The sequence below is a fragment of the Danio rerio genome, chromosome 4, assembly GCF_049306965.1.
Source record: "Danio rerio strain Tuebingen ecotype United States chromosome 4, GRCz12tu, whole genome shotgun sequence".
NCBI lineage: Eukaryota > Metazoa > Chordata > Actinopteri > Cypriniformes > Danionidae > Danio > Danio rerio.
Genome location: NC_133179.1, coordinates 67595875 through 67616819, shown reverse-complemented (window position 1 = coordinate 67616819; position 20945 = coordinate 67595875). Strand labels below are relative to the sequence as shown.

At 37.1% G+C, this 20945-nt stretch overlaps 1 protein-coding gene across 1 annotated transcript; it reads right to left on the bottom strand.

Moving 5' to 3' along the window:
- Window positions 1–9646: 9646 nt before the first annotated feature.
- LOC137491232 (uncharacterized) lies at window positions 9647–20656 on the bottom strand. The gene is made up of 3 exons (XM_068220375.2): window positions 20603–20656; window positions 19926–20075; window positions 9647–13250 (listed from the first exon to the last, which is right to left on the bottom strand). Exons 2-3 carry the CDS (start codon window positions 20008–20010, stop codon window positions 12277–12279), a joined length of 1059 nt encoding a protein of 352 aa, XP_068076476.1. The 5' UTR covers window positions 20011–20075; window positions 20603–20656; the 3' UTR covers window positions 9647–12276.
- Between the last annotated feature and the right edge of the window lie 289 nt (window positions 20657–20945).

The window sequence follows — 20945 nt, the reverse complement described above, 5'->3', positions numbered from 1 at the left end:
GATATTCTTCTCTGGCGCTCTGAATCATTGCCGAGAAATAGGGCCTGTTTCGCCTAGACTGCCGTCTGGGCGACACGTTCTGTATAAAGTTCTCTACTATGTTTTCGTTAACTTTCGGAGCCTTGGCAAGACTGGCCATATAGCTATACACTGTTGCCAGCTGGACGAATGAAGTGTACCAAGACAGGTGCTCTGCGAGTAAACAACGGGGGAGGTGAATATTTATAGGCAATCCCCGCCTCTCGTATGCAAATGAAAGCCAACGGAATGTTGACCAAACCTCTTTGATTGGCCCTCACCAAGTTGCAGATATTGGCCACAAGTAACCATGCATTGTATAGCTTTAGGTATAAATATATTAAGTATATTTTATAACGAGTATCATTGTTATCTTTCCGTGTGTTACAGAGGGGCGGACATCTGCACTAACTTGAATATTGTGCAAATGTCTTGTGTTTTCCCTAATAAAGACACAGACATGCCAAGGCGCTACAACAGCATAAAGCAAATATAAAACACACACAGACACACACAAAAAAAGTAAAAAAATATATTTCCTATGTTCGAAGGCCTAATTTATTTGTTATTTTGAGGAATGTATGTGTTATTTGACGTTTTGATATTCGCTCAGGCTTGGCGGACTACAGGCCTATATACACCAGCAATACAGACCACCCTTCTCATTTTCAATAGGCCTCGGCTGGGTCACTTGGCATTTCTGTGTTTGCATGTTTGTTCTCGCCGTGTTCGCCTAGGTTTCCTGCGGGTGATCCGGTTTCCCCCACAAGTCCAAGGACACGCGAACAGGTGAATTGGGTATGCTAAAACTGACTTTAGTGTATGTGTGTGAAGGAGTGTGCATTGACGTTTCCCAGTGTTGGGTTGCAGAATGAATGGCATCCACTGCATAAAACATATGGTGGATAGGTTGATGGTTCATTGCAGAGTGGTGACCCCAGAATAATAAACGGTCTAAGCCAAAAGAAAATGAATGAATAAGCAAGCTCTAAAATACTGCAAAACATTTAACTTTTTCTGTGCTGTGGGTAAAAGGAGTGTTTCAATCTGGATAGCATGCAAGTATATTTAAAGCCTGTGGGAAGCCCTGAAGTGTGAAAGTTTTTTATCAACCTCATGTTATTTATTGGAAAGCTGCATATCTAAAAATGTATAAAAAGTAAACTATTTTAGCATATTTAAACAAGAACCGTATACCATTCAACATCTAGTTACATTAAAATGTGTTGTTTTAACTCCTAAAATTTGTGCTTATTGTGTTTAATAGACCTATTTATTGATGTTTATTTTCTTTTCATGTGCTGTCTTGTTTCCGTCTAATTTCTCCTGTATAAGCTAGGTACTTAAATTTAATTAATGATTACTTTATTGTTAAAAATAAAATAAAATTGTAGAGACTGTATACTATATTATTTGTATTGTAAATGATTTGTTTTTATTGCAATAAATTTTTGATTACGCAATGTTATCGGTAATCATAACTGCAGCAACTTTAAGCACCATAGCATCCTGCTTGACGAGTCCATTTTCAAATCCAACTGTGTTGGGGTAATCTTGTTGATCAATGGCTGCAGTCGGAGTTAAAGTTGAAAGCACTTTGTGCTGGTATGATTGTTCTTATGCACACAGATTAAAAGAAAACAGCCAGCACACACTGATTTTTTACTTTTATGTTAGTTAGTGGAGGCCTCGCCTCCCTTTAACACATGGAATTAACAGAATCTTTTTAATTATAAAATATAAATTGCATACGGGTTGGGGGGGGGGGGGGGGATGTGCCAATAACTTCTCATTTTTCGAGTCTGTATAGTCATTTGTGAAGTATTTGCCCAACTTACAACTGTACAGCGATGGCCAGTCGTGCCCCAAAGGATGAAGAAGTTGTGGAAGGTTTTATACACGACGTGTCGGGGAGTCGGCAGTCAATGGGACAGCCTAAAAGTCTTTTCTTCAAAGCGGTGATCCAGTGCGCCACAAACGAGTACCAAAGTAATGGTGATCGGTGTTAGACACGAAAGATTTGTTCAGTGAAGCCGAGAGGAGCAGAAGAGCTGTCCGTCTGCGGAATGTCCGACGCTGCTTGAGTAAGTTTAGTCTCAACCATCTTGTGGATTAGTCTAACTGCAGCATGTCCTGCGTTGTCCCTGCCTCATTTGACTAACGCCCGTCAGCCTAACATTTTTGCACTGTACACCGCAGTAAGAGGACCTTGGCCAAGGGCAAGAGTCCGCCAGGCTCGGGTGCCATGCAACGGTTCGGGAGAAACACCACTTCCCTGACTTCGTTTCAACGTTCAAGCTGTTTTTTTTTTTTTGTGTTTTTTTGTTTTGTTGTTGTTTAATAAATGTTTCCCTTTTGAAAATGTAATCCTAGTTGTTGTTTTTATTTAATTGTAATTTTTTTTACATTACTGTAATATTTTATGCTTCGTTTATTCTCCACCAATAAACATGTAGCAAATAATAATAATGATGTAGATTAACTTGCACGCATATCTACATTAATAATCTGTAACAATTATAATGTAGATTAAAGTGCTCGAATATCTACACCATTATTGCTGTAATAAATTAGCTCAAGGTTATTCTTCCCGCGCCTTTTCCACCGTTATAATGTTCAAGTTATGATTTAGATTACAGTGCTCGCGTACCTTCTAAACCATTATATATCTAGCGAACTAGCTTAACGGGAGGAAGATTAATTTGAACGGGGCTTCAAATGAATCGACTCTTAGATCCGAACAAACGAGTCGTCCAGCGATGCTATCAAAATAAAAACCCATTAAGTTTGAGCAGGGTAACAAGATCAGTCAATTAAACTTTATTGACTAATCTAACAGAAATTAACACCTAACACAAACACACATTCATACAAGTGTAGAGAAGAGTAAAGAACGTAAAGTAAGAGGTTGAGAGGATGTAATGATAGGAAAACCTCTGAGTTTGTAAGAGCAAACCAAGCGAACCAAACATAATCAAATTCAATATAACCCTTCTAGGGTCTTTTAGAGTTGCATTTAGTTACCATCAGTTGAGATGGAAATAAACTTGTGTGCGTCCATGTGATGTAAGGAGCTCCCTTGGTTGAGCATGTGGTTCTGCTGGTTGTCCCTTTGTTCTCGCGAGGGTTGTAGTGGGGTGAGTTGGTGTTTGAAGTTGAAGCGGCAACAGGGGCCAGTTGTGTTGGCCACTGTTTTGCGACGCACTAACTTAACTAGACTCTCGATAGGAAATAACGAAAAGAAAGTGACTTAGATGTGAAGGTCCGAGCTGTGCAATTAACCCTTCCGTCTGGGTCTCCGCCTGGTTTCTTGGAGGTTTCTCTGCTTAGGTCTTGTTCTTAGGTTGTTGCAGATGAAGAGGTTTCAGAGAAGAGAGTTGAGAGAAGAGTTCTTTCTGAAGAAGTTGCAGAGAGTTTGAAGAGGTTTCAAAGCAGATGTTTCAGAGCAGAGTTTCAGAGCAGAGAGCCGGGTTCAAGAGAGCTTCAGGGCAGAGAGAAGGTTGATTGAAGAGCTGGGAGGGGTTCAAGAGAGAGAGGCGTAGCTTTGGTCCCAAGCTTATATAGAACGGGTTCGGATCCACCCTCCATGGAAAGTTGACCAATTAGAAACTAATTTCCTTGAATCATGGGTTTATGGCCCTTTGTCTGAGGCAGAGGAATTTGCATAGGCAGAAATGTTAAAGTCTCTTAAAACAGTGGTTCCCAACCTTTTTCTTAGGGCCCCCTTAGGGCATATATATATACTGTATGTGTGTGTTTGTGTAATATTTATATATAATATGTATAGAAAATATAAATTAATCAGTTTTAACTTGTCTTGGCCTTCAATAAAGCCAAAATTTACATAGGCTTTGTCATACTGTCTAATCTTTTTTTCGCCTCTGAAGAATGACTGCATTTACGTTTCTCTGCCAATTTTGTTTTGATTTTACCTTTACGACACGTTGACAAGCACATTGCGTGAGTGAGAAAAATTTAAATAATTATTTAAAGTTATTTATTTGAATTATTTTTACTATTATGTTGGAATTTTAAGCATGCGTTTTGATATATATATATATATATATATATATATATATATATATATATATATATATATATATTTTTTTTTGTACTTAAAAATACATATATAATGGTAGGGCTTCTCGATTTTGGGAAACATCATAATCACGATTATTTTGGTCATAATTGTAATCACGTTTATTCAAAACTATTATCAGTTAAAGTCAATATTATTAGCGCTCCTGAGAATTTTTAATTTTTTTTATAAATATTTCCCAAATTATGTTTAACAGTCAAGGAATTTTAACAGTATTTCCTATAATATTTTTTCTTCTAGGCTTATTTGTTTTATTTTAGCTAGAATAAAAGCAGGTTTAAATATTTTGAAACCAATTTAAGGTCAATATTATTAGCCCCCTTATGCAATATATATTTTTGATTGTCTGCAGAATAAACTACTGTCATACAATGACTTGCCTTATTACCCTAATTAAGCCTTTGAACTGCACTTTAATCTGAATGTTTGTATTTTGAAAAATATCTAGTAAAATATTATGTGCTGTCATTATAGCAAAGATAAAAGAAATAAGTAATTAGAAACGAGATATCAAAACTAATATGTTCAGAAATAAGTAAAAAAAAATCTTCTTTCCATTAAACAGAAATTGGGCTGGAAAATGGTTGCTAATATTCAGGAGGGCTAATAATTCTGACTTCAAGTGTATACATACAGTTATTTCTACCTTGCAAAGAAAAGAGAAATAAATACAATAGAATAAAATATTAAACAAACTGTGATTTAAGCATCTTCACTGTAAGAAAAACACTTTAGCTATAGCAGTCCTTCAGTCAAGACTAGTGAGGGATTTTGTCATTGTTTGATTAATGATAAAAACAGGCAGTAGCAGGAATATTTCTCGCTGTCTCTTTAATGGTTTCTCTTTCACTTCTTTTGATCCTCAACTCGTTTGTTTATTACACAAATGAAGGTTAATATAAATAATCACTAAACACCGCGTTTTGACACCTATTTGACCATTAATGCGCTCACGTTAAGATGACTTTAGATGTCTGCGCTCCGCTGCTCGTCTCAATGTGCGAATGAGACCGAATGCTGACCGGCCGCACGCTTCTCTGACTGCGTGTGCTTGCTGCACACACAAATAAGCATGCGGCCTTTCGCGCTTTTAGAAGCAACAAACGTGAACAACTGGAAAGGGGGCGGTTTATGATGCAATAAACTTTATCTCGATTAATGCTTTTTTTTATAATCGTTTGAAATCGAAACCGGATTTTCGATTAATTGTACAGCCCTATAAAATAGTGGAGCATTTTTATGCCTTTTTCTACCTCAACACTTATCCTCTCCCGCGCCTCCCTTGTGAACTCTGGCGCCCCCCTCAGGGGGGCGCGGACCCCAGGTTGGGAACCACTGCCTTAACCCAACCATCACAGTAGCATGGACGTTAATTTAGTGGGCGGCAGAAGGTGCACTACATAGTGGACCTGGTCCAGTACGTCATTGTGGTTACAGACTGCAGCAAGGACATCTGGATTAAAAAAGGGTCCTTTGATACTTAGATCTTCATTTATTAATAACTGTCTATGCTTTATTCTAGATGCTTCCCATCACTTTATTCTGGAGGCAAAAGAAAAAGGAAGTCTGGAGATGTTCCACGTATATCTGTGGTTAAGTTAATGGAAGTTCAGTTCTGCCTGCAAGCTGAAAATACTGACAAAACCCCTAAAGATGAGGCAGTACTCTTGCAAGCAGGACTTGGAAGGAGGACCATAAATCTCTCAGATAATACAGATCATGCAGAGGTTAGTTTTAAAGATAAATAAAATAAATAAATTCTTGCTTAAATGAATAAATGGATCTATTTTATTAATAGTTTTTTCCCTGACTGTACCGAACCAGCATTGTTGTAAATCATTATAATCCTTTAAAGTAGCAAACAAATCATCATGTATCATTGCTAATCTGACTACTCCTTAAAGCCACCATATCTTATTTTACTGCTGCTTTGCCTGGTGGTGCCTGCTACTGGTGTCTTGACATTTTGTAGTGATAATTATAACAGTTGGATTGATTTCCTATCTTTCTACATTTGTAATGACAAAAAGACTGCTTGTTGGAGTTATTTTGTATTCGTTTAATTTACACTTTAATTCATGCTGGTTTTACAGTTTTGTCTCATTTATTTGTTTATAATGTGTCCAAACAAAAAATAGGGTGATATTGATGGCAGGCTATCGTAACAAGGCCAAATAATAATAAAACAAGACTAATAACCTTACAAATCAATGACAATTATGAGGGGAAAGCTATGAAAAAAGTTGTTCTATACTTAAATTGCCAAAAGCATACACATTTTTAACTGTTATGAGAATTATTGCAATTTCATAAAGAATTAGTCTATGTTGGTTGTTTTGCCACTGCACTGTTAACCCTTACTGTAGATTATGCAGTAAATAACTGTAAAATAGCCAGTGTTTAGCTGTAATGATAAGAAACAGTATTTTACTGTAAAAGGAGCAGCATTTGTATGAAATTCTGTAGTGCAAAGAATAAATTACAGTAATTTAGTCTATGTACCATTACAGATATTTACTGTGATAATAAATGGTAAAGTACTGTTCAACTATTATTACCCCATCTACTCTGATGCTTTATGTTGCTATATATATATATATATATATATATATATATATATATATATATATATATATATATATATATATATATTTACTGTTCAGTTTTGGTATGTGAATGGTCAGTTTTGAGGGGTGAGTGAGACATTGCAGTGATAAGCAGATTTTCACTGCAGCCATCAAAAATATTCACACAGAGCAAAGAAATTGTCACAATAATTCCTATAACTTTGTTTACTTTTCCTATAATAAATCTAATTTAATCTAATCGCCTAGTTTGACCTATAGTTAAGCTTTTAAATTGCACTTTAAGCTGAATATTAGTATTTTGCTAAATAACTAGTAAAAATGTGTTATTTAAAAAAAAAAAATCTTAAACAGCACATATGTACATGTTTGCAGAGATTCAATGAATTTGTCTGGAAAACTTCAAATGAAGTAAGTAAAACTGGCAATAACAATATAGTATAAAGGCTTTCCTAAATAATTTTTAAAATCAGGTTATTTGTTGTGTTTTTTATTATTGCTACAGGTTTAGAATGACATGAGGGTCAGATTATTTATTTATTTATATATGTTTTGCTTTGGATGAAGTTTGTATATTTTTATTGTTTATATTCAACAATATGTGCATGATTGTGATAAATGTAGGCACTTGCTTTGAAATATTGCTATGTACCAGGGCTGTAAACTCCTGGAGGGCCGCAGCCCAGCAGAATTTAGTTCCAGCCCTGCTTCAACACACTACCTTTAGATTTAGTTTGATCAGGTGTGTTTAACTAGTATAACTGCACTGTTACCCTATAGATTATGCAGTAAATAACTGTAAAATAGCCAGTGTCTTGCTGTGATGAAAGGAAACGGTATTTTACTGTAAAAGGATTAGACTTTGTATGAAATTGAGTAGTGCAAAGAATAAATGACAGTAACTTAGTTTTTGTACCCATTACAGATAGTAACTGACAATAAATGACAAATTACCCATCACTGTCCCATCTACTCTGATGCTTTATGTTTCTATTTACAGATATGTGCATTTTTAAAGACAGAAAATAATGATTTAGACATTAATACACACTGATTGATTAACACACACCAGATTGTTAGTTTGTTGCTAAGTATTTTTCAGAGCAATGTTTCCACCTACGAATTTATATTAGAGACAATAGACAAGTTTGTTGTCATGAGATTTTTAAAGTAAATAATAATTATAGCAATAAAAGATTGAATCCTTTGGTTTTTCGGTGTTGCCGACTTTTTTTTCTTTATTTTTTTTAATATAATTATTTTAGACTTTTTATTGAGAATTGACACAGTATGTGCCAGTGTTTGACAAACACACTTTTTTATTGGATATGTGATTGTGATAAATGTTGGTAGTTGCTATAAAAGTATGCTAATGAATATACCATGGGGGTCAAACTCCAAATTCCTGAAGAACTGCAGTTTGGTACCCACCCCTGCTTCAACATTGCCTGTAGATTTCTAACAAGCCTTAATTAGTTTGATCAGGTGTGTTTAATTAGTGTTACAGCTTAAAGTCCCAGTCACACTGCCCTATTCTCCCTATAGACTTCTATTCATACGCATGTGAATGCTGCAAACCTTGAATGCAAGATCATGCGTAAAATTTCACAGTTTGCAGCATTGGAAAGTTCAAGCTTGGGGAACTCTGACCTGTGAAATCACATCATGTGACTGCTTGAGACCAATCAAAAATCAAACCATGACCTCTCTGGACAGAAATTTAAACTATGGACCAGTCGCTCGCTTTTTCAAGCTCTAATCATTTTGTTTAATCCCACTCCTTTTCGCAGTGCCATATGACAGAATTTTGCATGCTCAAACGTTAGTGTGACCACAGCCTTACTGTGCAGACTTGTGGCTCTCAGTAATATGTAAGACAATATTCATATCTGCTGAATTCTTAATTTTGTTTGACATTTTATATTGTATATTTGTTTGCTGCTAAAACTATAAAATACATTTGTCTTAAAAATTTATTATGCCTTCTATTTTTAATAACAGTTAAGAATACTGATTAATTTTAGTAACACTACAATAACTATATATGACATCCTATTAATTTGTATGCAATATAATGCTGTGAGATGTAACACTACAGTACAGTAATTAACTGTACACAGTTTCCAGTTAGTTACCACTACTGCTCTATTACAGTAATTAACTGGCAACACTGTTGCCAGCTACTCACTGTAATGGTTTAGTTACAGTAATTAACTGGCAACACTGTTGCCAGTTATTTACTATAACCAAACTTTTACAGTGAGTAGCTGGCAACAGTGTTGCCAATATTTTACTGTAAAAAAGCCCGGTAAGGTCTAACAGTGTATATAAATACACACACATGTGAGGGTCCATCTATTAGTCCCATGACGGAGCTAACAGCATGGGTGAAGGTTAAATGCGTGTAAACCTTTTAGCACATGTGAAATTAAATATTTTTGTTTGTTATAATTTATTTTAATTTGTTTCTAGCTCTGAATTTTAATCTGACTCCAATTTATAATAATTTTAGATTTAGATTCATCTAATTCAAGCTGATTACCTTATAGGTCATGATTAGGTCTAATTTAGATTGATTAACCTAATAAATCCTTGTTCCCAATTAATGGTTCATCGTTTACTCAAAGTCACTTAGAGTCAGTATAAAGGTTTCATCTGCTCACGGACATATCTTCTCCAGTTCCGATTCTTAGCAGATAAGCTAATTTCCTTTAATTAACAATAGGCCGCCCCATGCTTGCTCATACTTAAAGAAAGTTTGATTTAGCCCCTAGATGATATCATACCCCTAGATTATATCATCAGTGATTGTCAGAAATCAACAAGTCTCTAATGCTGTGCCTATGCTTTATCCATTGAGTCTGATTGTATGACTAATCCTGGTTGTAGGCTGCGGAAACATCAGCCTTAACAATCTACTCGATTTAAATAATTTCAGGAGATATTAGAGTTAAACAAGAATTTTACATTTAATTGTCAGAAAAAAGATTTTCCATTGCAGTTCACATAATTAAACAAAATAAGCCAATCAAGATTGTACAACATCATTTACTCAAATATACATTTAAGAGTTAAAGAGGAATACCTGACCATGAAAAAATACATTGCAGCATGCAAGTCCTGATGCAGAGCTCAGAGATTCACAACCTGCAATGGGGTATCCTGTCTACAGGATCCCACGGACAATTCTGCACCCTTTGCCTAAATACTCAAATCATCATAAATTCAAGACAATAAAAGCTTCACTAAGACTCTTGCCTGGTCATGAGTTGATGCGAAGACCATTTTGCCTGGAGTGGAGCATCTGGCAAAGATCTTTTCAAAGTCAAAACCCAAATTAACTGATATAAAGGAGATTGTAAAATATTACAGTGAAATTAAGACCACTTTATCAATCACACAGAGACATTTAAAAACACACCAAACATGAATATAAAGCCACAACATACACCATATTAAGAACTTAAACATTCTGTGTGGAATGTGAGTGAGCTGCTCTGGTGGAGAAGGTAAAGTCCAGGACAAAGAGGGGGGCTCAGGATGCACGATCGAGACAAACTGAACAACTGGTTTTCTAGCTGATCTTCTTCTCACATTAGAAAGTTTATTGTTTTAGTGCCTGACCATTCTTATGGTCTTGTCTCGTGTGGAGTTCCATAACAGTTTGCAGATTTGAATATTATGGAGAGATATAGCCATCCTTACACTATTATGTGCATTTCTATTCTTAAACTGTAGTTCCCCTGTACACTGCAACGAGAACCTCAGTCAATAATATTTATGTAAAACTGAATTTTTGTTGCATCATATGATCATATTTGAAACTTTTCATAAATTCATCAAACAATGTGTACCTAAAAAGCATTTTCTAAGAAATAAAAAAAAGTTCTGTCCTATTGTCACTAAGTTATTGTTACTTTTTTCTACTGGATATGTGGTGTAAATCTAGTATATATATATTGCTGGCTTGCTATCTGAAAACAAACAGCTAGGCGATAGATTAATTAAATTCTACAATTACAAGTGATTTGTAGTTTGTTCATTTATACTCCATTTTTTGTTTAATAATGTTTTTCTATGCAGACTTTATGTATTGGTCTAATATTTGTATAAAGATAGTTTGCATTTGCATTTACTCATTTAGCATCTTTTATCCTGCGACAACAACTAATGACAAAAGAAGAAACAGACTCAGCCTATCAAAGGTTCAGAGCTTGTGTTATTAAATGCTAACAAACCTTAAGCCAAGTCCAACAAGTAAAGCCACGCAATGTTGTTTTAAAGCTTATTTAATTTTATTTATTTTTTTAAATGCACCGTTCTATTCTCAAGTCAAGTTGTTAAGCTCATTGTTAAGCTCATTAGGCTCTGTGGCTTTTGTTTTTTATTTATAATATCTTTCACTTAAATTGCTGTTTCATAAAAACATCTACTGGGAAGAGTTGCCATATTTCATATAAAGATTTTATGGCACAAACGTGTTATTTAATTTTAAGCTTGTTTGTTTTTATTTATTAAAAAGTCTAGCTTGATGTGCACTATTTTGTTTTTCTTTTGCTTATTTTATTGTCGTGATTTATAAAGTAATCTGATTTGTCATAAAAGCTTTTCTGGTAAAATAATAATAATAATAATAATAAACCAATAAACAACAAATAAACAGTGTTTAAGTGTCTAATGCTGGCAGCATCATATGTTAGAAAACTATTCACAAAGACTATTTGATTTATTAAATAACTCATCTCTTGTGCTTTCTTTCATGTTATGTGACAAAATGAATGAATGACTCGGATTAACTAAAAGATTCATTAATTCGCTCATGTGCACAATGTGTAGTGCGAGACAAGATTAGTTCATTTTTCGAGTCCTCTATCAAGTCGTTTGTTCACCACATGAAAGACTACAGCCAAACATATGCATTTATATGCCAATCATATGCATTTAGAGCCAGAAAAAGAATTGATCTGTTCACCTCTCGAGTCCTCGGGTTTGAGTCATTCGTTCATCACCGGCCAATCATATGCGTTTAGAGCCAAAAAAAAAAAAAAGAATTGATTTATTCAACTCTCGAGTCCTCTGGTTTGAGTTATTCTGTCACATGATGAACGAACGACTCAAGAACCAGAAGACTCGAAAGGTGAACTTATTATCATGGCTCCTATCGGCTAAGACTGTGTACATTGGTTAAGATTATATGTGACTGTCATTGTAACGTGAACGCACCACTGACATTTAAAGACATGAAGAGGTGAGCTGAGCAAACAGACAACAATGCCTATAGACAAAAGAGCAGGTAAACATTGAATTATTATTTTCTTCTTCTTATAATCTATTTATGACTTATTTGTTGAAGGGATGAGCCTTCTGGGCTAGTTGTAGATGTGTTTGGAAGCAATTCGTAACATTTTAATAATATTTTGGCAAATTGAACCAAATGAACGAAATGACTCGAAAAAAGATTTGTTCATCTCGATGAACGAGACTCAAAGATCCGAGTCAGTAAAATAATCTGAACTTCCTATCACTATTGAGTATGCGAAATTCTGTTGTACGCCACTGCCAAAAGGGGTGGGATTAAACAAGATGATTAGACATGAACGGTTTCTCTCCAGTGTGGCTCATGATGTGTTTATTAAGGTGTGATGATTGACTGAAACTCTTCCCACACTGAGGGCATGTGAATGGTTTCTCTCCAGTGTGGATCCTCATGTGTCTATAAAGGTTTGATGAAATTTTAAAACTCTTCCTACACTGAGTGCATTGGAATGGTTTCTCTCCAGTGTGGATTCTCATGTGTTGATTAAGGGATGATGATTGGCTGAAACTCTTCCCACACTGAGTGCATTTGAATGGTTTCTCTCCAGTGTGGATCATCATGTGTTGATTAAGGTGTGATATGTGGTTGTAACTCTTCCCACACTGAGTGCATGTGAATGGTTTCTCTCCAGTGTGGCTCCTCATGTGTCGACGAAGGTTTGATGAAAAGTTAAAACTCTTCTCACACTGAGTGCATGTGAATGGTTTCTCTCCAGTGTGGATTCTCATGTGTTTATAAAGGTCTGATGAGCAGTTGAAACTCTTCCCACATTGAGTGCATTTGAATGGTTTCTTTCTAGTGTGGATCCTCATGTGTAGATTAAGGTTTGATTTTTGGCTGAAACTCTTCCAACACTGGTTGCATGTGAATGGTTTCTCTCCAGTGTGGATCCTCATGTGTCGATGAAGGTTTGATGAAAAGTTAAAACTCTTCCTACACTGAATGCATGTGAATGGTTTCTCTCCAGTGTGGATCATCATGTGATAATTAAGGTGAGATGATTGGCTGAAACTCTTCCCACACTGAGTGCATGTGAATGGTTTCTCTCCAGTGTGGATCCTCATGTGAATCTTAAGATCGCCTTTTCTTCCAAAACTCTTTCCACACTGAGTGCAGGTGAAACGATTCTTGTCTCTCCTTTTCAAAATACCATCAGTCTGTAAATTATTTTTTTCCTCAATTTTGACATGATGTTCCTCATCTTTACTCTCCTCTTTCTCTTCAATTAGGTCTGAAAAAAACACTAGTTGTTATCAAGTCTTAAAAACTCTCATCAAAAGCTGAAAAGTGAAAAGACACTGGAAACATTGGCTACACACACTGTAATTTTGATGCACAGTAAATGTAAAATAAATCAAATCATATTGTGTTTGGTCCATTAATGTGTACACATTTAAGCAGATTCAATTCAATTAATCTTTATTTATCTAGTGCTTTTACAATGTAAATTGTTTCAAAACCGCTTAACATAGACATAGAAGTTATAGTTTATGGATATGCATGAACTCTGCTGACATGGTTCCAGTAGAATATCAGTCAGGTTCTTTATGTCCGCATTGCGCGTTCTACAGCAAAAATTTAATTTTGCAGCGAAACCTAAATGCATCAGAGGATGGCAAAGAAGGGAGATTTACTCTTAAATTGATGAGGATCTAGTGCCAGTGAATGTCCAGCATCATGAACACCATTATTGTTCAGTTCCAGAACCCACAATAGTTTTTTAATACACCAGATCAGTCTGACAGTCTCTGTGAAGAGGTGGAATCACTAAAAGAAGACTGCTTCGATGCTGCTTTTATTGCTGTTATAAGGTTCTAAAGGTACAGTTAAAAATTATGTACTAGAATTTACATCATTTAGAATGTAATAGGCAAATAACAGTCTGAAACAAATGTGTCAAGCGCAAGTATTTATATGAAAAACCTAATCAGAGTACCCGAGGTACAGATGGGTGTTACGGCCCTGGATTACTATATGAGGGGTGCCAAACACACCGTGTGAAGAACTGCTCATTAGCACCAATCACCTATTGTGCAGTTCTGTACACTGGAGACCTCTTTGGTTACTGAAACAGCTTTGGCTATCAGTAATGAAGATATTTCTACATTAGAAATATTGCCACCACACAGTGTTGGGCAGTAGCGTCGCTGCAAGTAGTGACGCTACTAGCTTATCTACATTTCTCAGTAGTGTGGTGGTAGCGTCACTACTTTTTAAATTAAATAGCTTTTGTGTGGCAAAGCTATTATTTTAGTCAAGTAGCGTTCACACAAGCTACATTAACCGATCGCAGAACAATAAGTGACAGTACTGACATTCACGGAGCTGTGAGGCCGGTGTCTAGCCGATGAAACTAAATCCATAATGAGGCGAGAAAGACAATTTCTTTTTCTTCCTGTTTTACGGTGGTCAGGATTCTGTTTATCCAGAGTTAGGGTGCTTTCACACCTGTGAATCGATTCAGTTGTCCTGAAACAGAGATTACAAATGTTACATTGTTGCTCTTTGCTCTTGGAGCGGTTCGCTTTCACACTGCAAAGTTTCTAAACGGACCAAAAGAGCTAAAACAAGTCACGTGCGAGTAAACTCTCCTTGGTCAGTGTCAGGGTTTATTTTGCAGCGTCCCGCTAAGCTGTCAGGAGAGGTGGTGGTTTGGTGGTGATTAACAGGGTGCGCACGCGTGACGTGTCTGAGGAGAGATGCAGTGAGGAGAGGTGAGAAGGGTGTGCGACGATGCCTATTTGAGGACCGGGAGGGAGACGCAAGATTACCGGGAGATCATCACTCATTTGCGGGCATCCGGAGACTCACGAAACTTCCCGCCCTACTCATAACTCTCTCTTCATATAGCCGTAAGCCTATTACATATCCATAAAACACTGTGATATAACCGCGCTCGGATCGGATCACTTTCTCACTGCAATCGAACCGCTCCAGGTTTCGTTTCAATCGAGCCGAGACCACCTCATTCAAGCGATCTCGGAGCGATTACTTTGGCGCGGAACAGAGCGCGATTGCCATGTTCACATCTGCCAATCGAACCGCGCTAACTGGGCAAACGAGATACGTTCCGAAACAAAAGTGTAGGTGTGAAAGCACCCTTAGAATGACCCAGAGTTAGAATGACCCTGGGTTAACAATTTTTTGCATATCATCAGCATGCTGTAATCCATTTCTTAATCAGCAAAAGTCATTTTTAGACTAGTTTGTTGGCCACTTGAAGTCAGTGCAATGCTAAATGTTATTGTTCCACTATAATTTTTTTTCCCTCATATCGTCCCACAGCAACATCATATAGTTTAGAATACTGTACAATGTTTTATAATAATTAATTACTTTAGAGTCCATTTCATTCAGCAGATTTCAAATTAGTGCATAGTGCATTAGTAAATAATTAAACCATTTTGATAAATGGAGTTAAAATGACCTTTTTGAATAAAAAGTGGAAAGTTTTATTGAGATGGATTGTTGGTGATTGTGTGGGTTTTGGCCGGATTGGGTAGCAAAACATGAACAAAGGAAAATGAAGACTTGTTTAAAAAGATTTAGGACCTACAACTCAATATTTCAGTAAATTTAGGACTTTTTAAAGCTTGAAATTTATATTTTGGAATTTACGACATTTTAAGACCCAGCGGAAACCCTGTTTAAAATAGTCCTGGTAATTATTATAATAATTATGTAATTCTAACTCAAATACTATCTGTGAGAACTAGCAACAACTTCTAGAAACAACTTTAAACCCATAAAGTTGATCGAAAAAAAGGGAATTGTGATCAACGTGACATATGCAAATGGAAAGTACTAAGCCAACACCCTCATTGTAATAGCAGATATCTTCTATGGAAGGGGTGTCCAAACTTTTTGGGCCGAGGGCCAGATGCAAAAAAAAATGTTGTCCCGGGCCAAATTTTACATACATCACACCGACACGCATATATATATATTTATATATATATGGATGGATGGATGGATGTGTGCATGTATTTTATTAAGAAATTATTTTATTTTGGTCGTCCAACTGTGTTTCTAGAAAGACTTAAGTTTTTAAAAAACTTGAATCTTCGCTGGGCAAATTACAGTTGCAACACTCATCCTTTATAAATTCTCCTTCAGTGAAGGGTTTCCTGTGCTGTGCGATCAGCTGAGCTACCTCATAACTAGCCAAAATGCAAAAAATGCTTTTCTAACTTAGATGTTTTGTTGTCTTGTTTTAAGTCCAAATATCTAAAAAATCTTTAAAAAAAGTTGTCTTGTTTTGAGAAATAAAATGCTAATATTTTCCCTAATATGCAATTTTTTCCTTAAAACAAGCAAATTAATCTGCCAATGGGGTAAGCAAAATAATCTTATGTCAAAAGGAAAAACAAGATTATTTTGCTTAACCCATTGGCAGATTATTTTAGCTTGTTTTAAGGAAAAACTCACTTAATATTGGCATATTATTTCTCAAAACAAATTAGAAAATTCTCCTTTATTTAAGATTTTTTAGATATTTGGACTTGAAACAAGACAAAAAATATAAATAAAAAAAAACATTTTTTGCAGTGCAGTGTAGAATTTTCTTGCACTTTAATAGCACAAAAAACTGCAGTTGTTGAGCTGATAGGGCGCTGCTAATTGTTTTACTTTCTGATCTCATTCGGCACCAGTGTAAGAGCTGAAGGCCTGATGTTTTGTTTCATAATGTCTTTTAATATTATATTCCTTCATTACTGCAACTTATTCCTGGCAAATTAAACAGATACATTTCCCGCTGACCTCTGTGAAGAAAAATTCTTTGCCCCAACGTGACTGAAACTTCTTGCACTGACTGTTGATTTTCCTTTTTCTTGGTGCGCCATGGCTTGCCAAAATAGATTATCAATTATGTTTCCTTCAGTTTGGTTGGTTAGTTTTACTTCATAGCAAGAAGTAATGCCTAATTGAAGGCATGTAATAGCGACACCCGGTGGTTATTTATTGAATTACGTCTATTTTTGTATAGCGGGCCAGATTCTATTAATATTTATAAAAAGCCTCGCGGGCCGCCACAAAACTAATTGCTGGCCGCAGATGGCCCACGGGCCGTAGTTTGGACACCCCTGTTCTATGGGATTACTGTAAGTCAAATATCCTCAGCTCAGTTAAACTTTTTTATTTATTTATTGTTTTTATTTATTTTATATAGTGCCAGTGCTTAAGGACACTTTACAAACAGTAGGAGAACAAGAAAAGCAATAACCTTAAGAAGGTAAAGAAAATGGGAGACTAATAATATATAAAACTAGAATTGTACATTTCCTAAAGGAAATGTGAATGGGGTTTGCGTGGCAAATCGATGGGGTACAATGTATTTGTTTTGGTTGCTAGGGTGTTCTGAATGGTTGCTAGGGTGTTCTGAGTGGTCGCTAAGGTGTTGCAAGGCGGTTGCTAAGGTGTCCTAAGTGGTTGCTAGGTGGTTGCTAGGCGGTTGCTAGGGTGTTCTAAGTGGTTGCTAGGTTGTTGCTAAGGTGTTGCTAGGCAGTTGCTAGGGTGTTCTAAGTGGTTGCTAGGTGGTTGCTAAGGTGTTGCTAGGCGGTTGCTAAGGTGTCCTGAGTGGTTGCTAGGTGGTTGCTAAGGTGTTGCTAGGCGGTTGCTAGGGTGTCCTGAGTGGTTGCTAGGTGGTTGCTAAGGTGTTGCTAGGCGGTTGCTAGGGTGTTCTGAGTGGTTGCTAGGTGGTTGCCAGGCGGTTGCTAGGGTGTCCTGAGTGGTTGCTAGGTGGTTGCTAAGGTGTTGCTAGGCGGTTGCTAAGGTGTCCTAAGTGGTTGCTAGGTGGTTGCTAAGGTGTTGCTAGGTGGTTGCTAGGGTATTCTAAGTGGTTGCTAAGGCGTTGCTAGGCGGTTGCTAGGGTGTCCTGAGTGGTTGCTAGGTGGTTGCTAAGGTGTTGCTAGGTGGTTGCTAGGGTGTTCTGAGTGGTTGCTAGGTGGTTGCTAAGGTGTTGCTAGGCGGTTGCTAAGGTGTCCTGAGTGGTTGCTAGGTGGTTGCTAAGGTGTTGCTAGGCGGTTGCTAGGGTGTTCTGAGTGGTTGCTAGGCGGTTGCTAGGCGGTTGCTAGGGTGTCCTGAGTGGTCGCTAGGCCCTTACTAAGGCGTTACTAGGCGGTTGCTAGGTGGTTGCTAGGCGGTTGCTAGGGTAATTTGGGTGGTTGCTAGGCAGTTGCTAGGGTACCCTGGTTGGTTACTAGGCAAGCCTCACATACATGCCTGATGAAATATTTATACTTAGTAAGCATTTCTAGCAAGTTACAGTACATGGCTAGTCAATATTAGCATGTAGCTAGTCACTGCTAGCATGTGTAGCATATAGGAAGTTCCGTTTGCTAGCATGAGTCAAACGAGCCAATCCCCAAGTCTCTACGATGTTCCGATGCTGAGATATAGCTGTTGATGAACGGTTGCTAGGGTACTGTGTTTTGTTGCTATGGGCGAGGTTACAGAGTGAACTTGAATGTGGTTGGCTGTCCAAGTCAAATGAGCCAAACCCCAAGTCAATAGGACACTGCTATGCAAAGATATGCATGTAGGCCAGTTACAATGGCAGTCTATGGGACCAGTTTGGGGGCGTGGCTTGTGAGCTTCATTATCATATTGAGATGCTCATTGGTTGTCTGAGTCAGATGAGCCATCCCCCAAGTCAATAGGACACTGCTAAGCAAAGATATGCATGTAGGCCAGTTATAATGGCAGTCTATGGGACCAGTTTGGGGGCGTGGCTTGTGAGCTTCATTATCATATTGCAATGCTGATTGGTTGTCTGAGTCAGATGAGCCCACCCCCATGTCTCTATGACACTCCTATGTAATGTTATAGATGTGTGACCTTTATAATGGAAGTCAATGGGATCTGCAATGGGACATCCCACCCCATGTTAAGTCAATGGGGCACCTTAATAGGGGTCTTTAAGTGGTTTGGGGGGGCGTGGCTTGTGAGCTTCAAAATCATATTGAGATGCTGATTGGTTGCCTCAGTGAAGTTAGCCAACCCCCAAGTCTGTATGACACTGCAATGTAATGTGATTGACGTGAGTCAAGAAATGAATGGGAGTCAATGGGCCATGTAAAGTCAATGGGGACCCCTTTGGGACGTCCTAGCACCCCAGGGGTACAACTTATACCCCTTTTTGGGGTATGTTCTCATACAGGCTGCAACCCCGTACAGATGTTGCGAATCCCATATTTCTACGAATTTCACACTTGGCGCTATAACGCCTAAAAGGTCGTCCCATTTCGCGGCGCGTTTAGTGCTCTCCTAGAAAAATGAATGGGAGTCAATGGGGCCAATGTAAGTCAATGGGAGCACTTTGGGACGTCCTAGAGCCCCAGGGGTGCAACTTTTACCCCCTTGCAAGGTATGTTCTCACTTAGGCTGCAACCCTCTACAGATGCTGTGAATCCCATTTTTCTATGAAATTCACACGCGGCGCTGTGAGTCGTCAAAGTTCGGCTCAATGTTAAGTCTATGGGATTTTTGGGGGGGTTTTTTGGCCCCTGCGGGGCCAAAAAACCCCCGACCCCTTATAAAAGTCATAGCACACCATTCCCGATAAGACCGCACGATTTGAGGCCACTTTCAAGGGTCTGGGACGAAAGCTGCGGGACGAGTTACGCGCCGAAAAACGTACGGAAGAAGAATAATAATAAGAATAAGCCATGCACAATTGTAAGAATGGACTTTGCCTAAGGCAAACCCCATTAATGAATGACAAAAGACATGAGAAGAAGTAACGAAAGAAACTCATTCCTGTCTTTCAATGAGTGCTTATGTGAATTAAGGAGAACTAGGCAGCACACATTTAGAACTGCAAGATGGATTTAATTTAGTATTCTTATTAAAATATATCTGAATGAGGATCAAATGACTGAGTTGGTCTTTGAGAATGAAAACCAACCTGTTTGTTCCTGCAGATCTTCCTGTTTGACTGTGAATGTTTCTTCAATCTTCACATCTTCACTCTCCTCTTTAATAAAGGCCATCTTTATAACAGTGTGGAGATCAGTCGCTTCAGCAGGAGTTTTTCTCTGTGTTTGGACACTTTATCCTGTTTTAAAATGAACAAAACAATAAAAATGTTCTGTTTAAAATTTATAAAACAATGAACAGAAACAAAATAACTTCCCTTCAGCACTTGCTTCAACAGTTTCTTTATATGAGAGTAATTAACAAAAAGAAATCAGGTAAGTCTGAGCAAGAAACTATAGCCAAAAATGAGCTGATGAAACCTAGTACTCCATTTCTTATATATAGTGATGTATACTTAGAATAGATTGACATCATGCTGTTTAATAAATTAAACCTTCACTAAAACTCTCATTACACACTTTACCGTTGCTACAACAAAAATAAATCAGGTAAAACGTTTCATTAAAACACGTATTACACACTTTTCTGTTACTTTATTCAAACAATAGCCCTCGATTACTGAGAATAAAATAGTACTATGTTGTATAAAGGGTTAAAATAATATTTCCAACACCAAGAACATAATTTAGCATCGTATAAACAATCCTAAAACTTTAGTACTTTAACTTTAAATCGGGTTAAATCTGTAAAAGTTTTAAAGCAAACCTTTCTCCAGTTGAATCACCGCGCTGTAGCGGCGCCGCCTGATGACGTCACGTCACGCCAAAATAAAAGTCTTTTGTTTAGCTTTTTTGCCACTTTAGGCAAAGCAAACTTTATTTATAGAGCACAATTTTATACAACCGTGGTTGATCCAAAGTACTTTACAATAAAATAAACTACACAATAAAATAAAAAAACTAGTATTTAAAATACAGGAAAATGTATGTTTAAAAGTAATACTAAAATACAAATAAAAAAATAACACGAATTTGTCACTCAAAGGAAAGAAGTAAAAATAAGTCTTTAAGTTAGATTTAAAAGCATCCAATGATGTAGCAATCCCGAT

What these genes read in the sequence shown, in the direction of transcription:
- LOC137491232 (XM_068220375.2), bottom strand. Translation starts at nt 20,010, where the DNA reads ATGGCCTTTATTAAAGAGGAGAGTGAAGATGTGAAGATTGAAGAAACA. An exon ending in AGATCTGCAGGAACAAACAG is followed by an intron (nt 13,251 to 19,925) that starts GTTGGTTTTCAT and finishes TGTTTTTTTCAG; the next exon opens with ACCTAATTGAAGAGAAAGAG.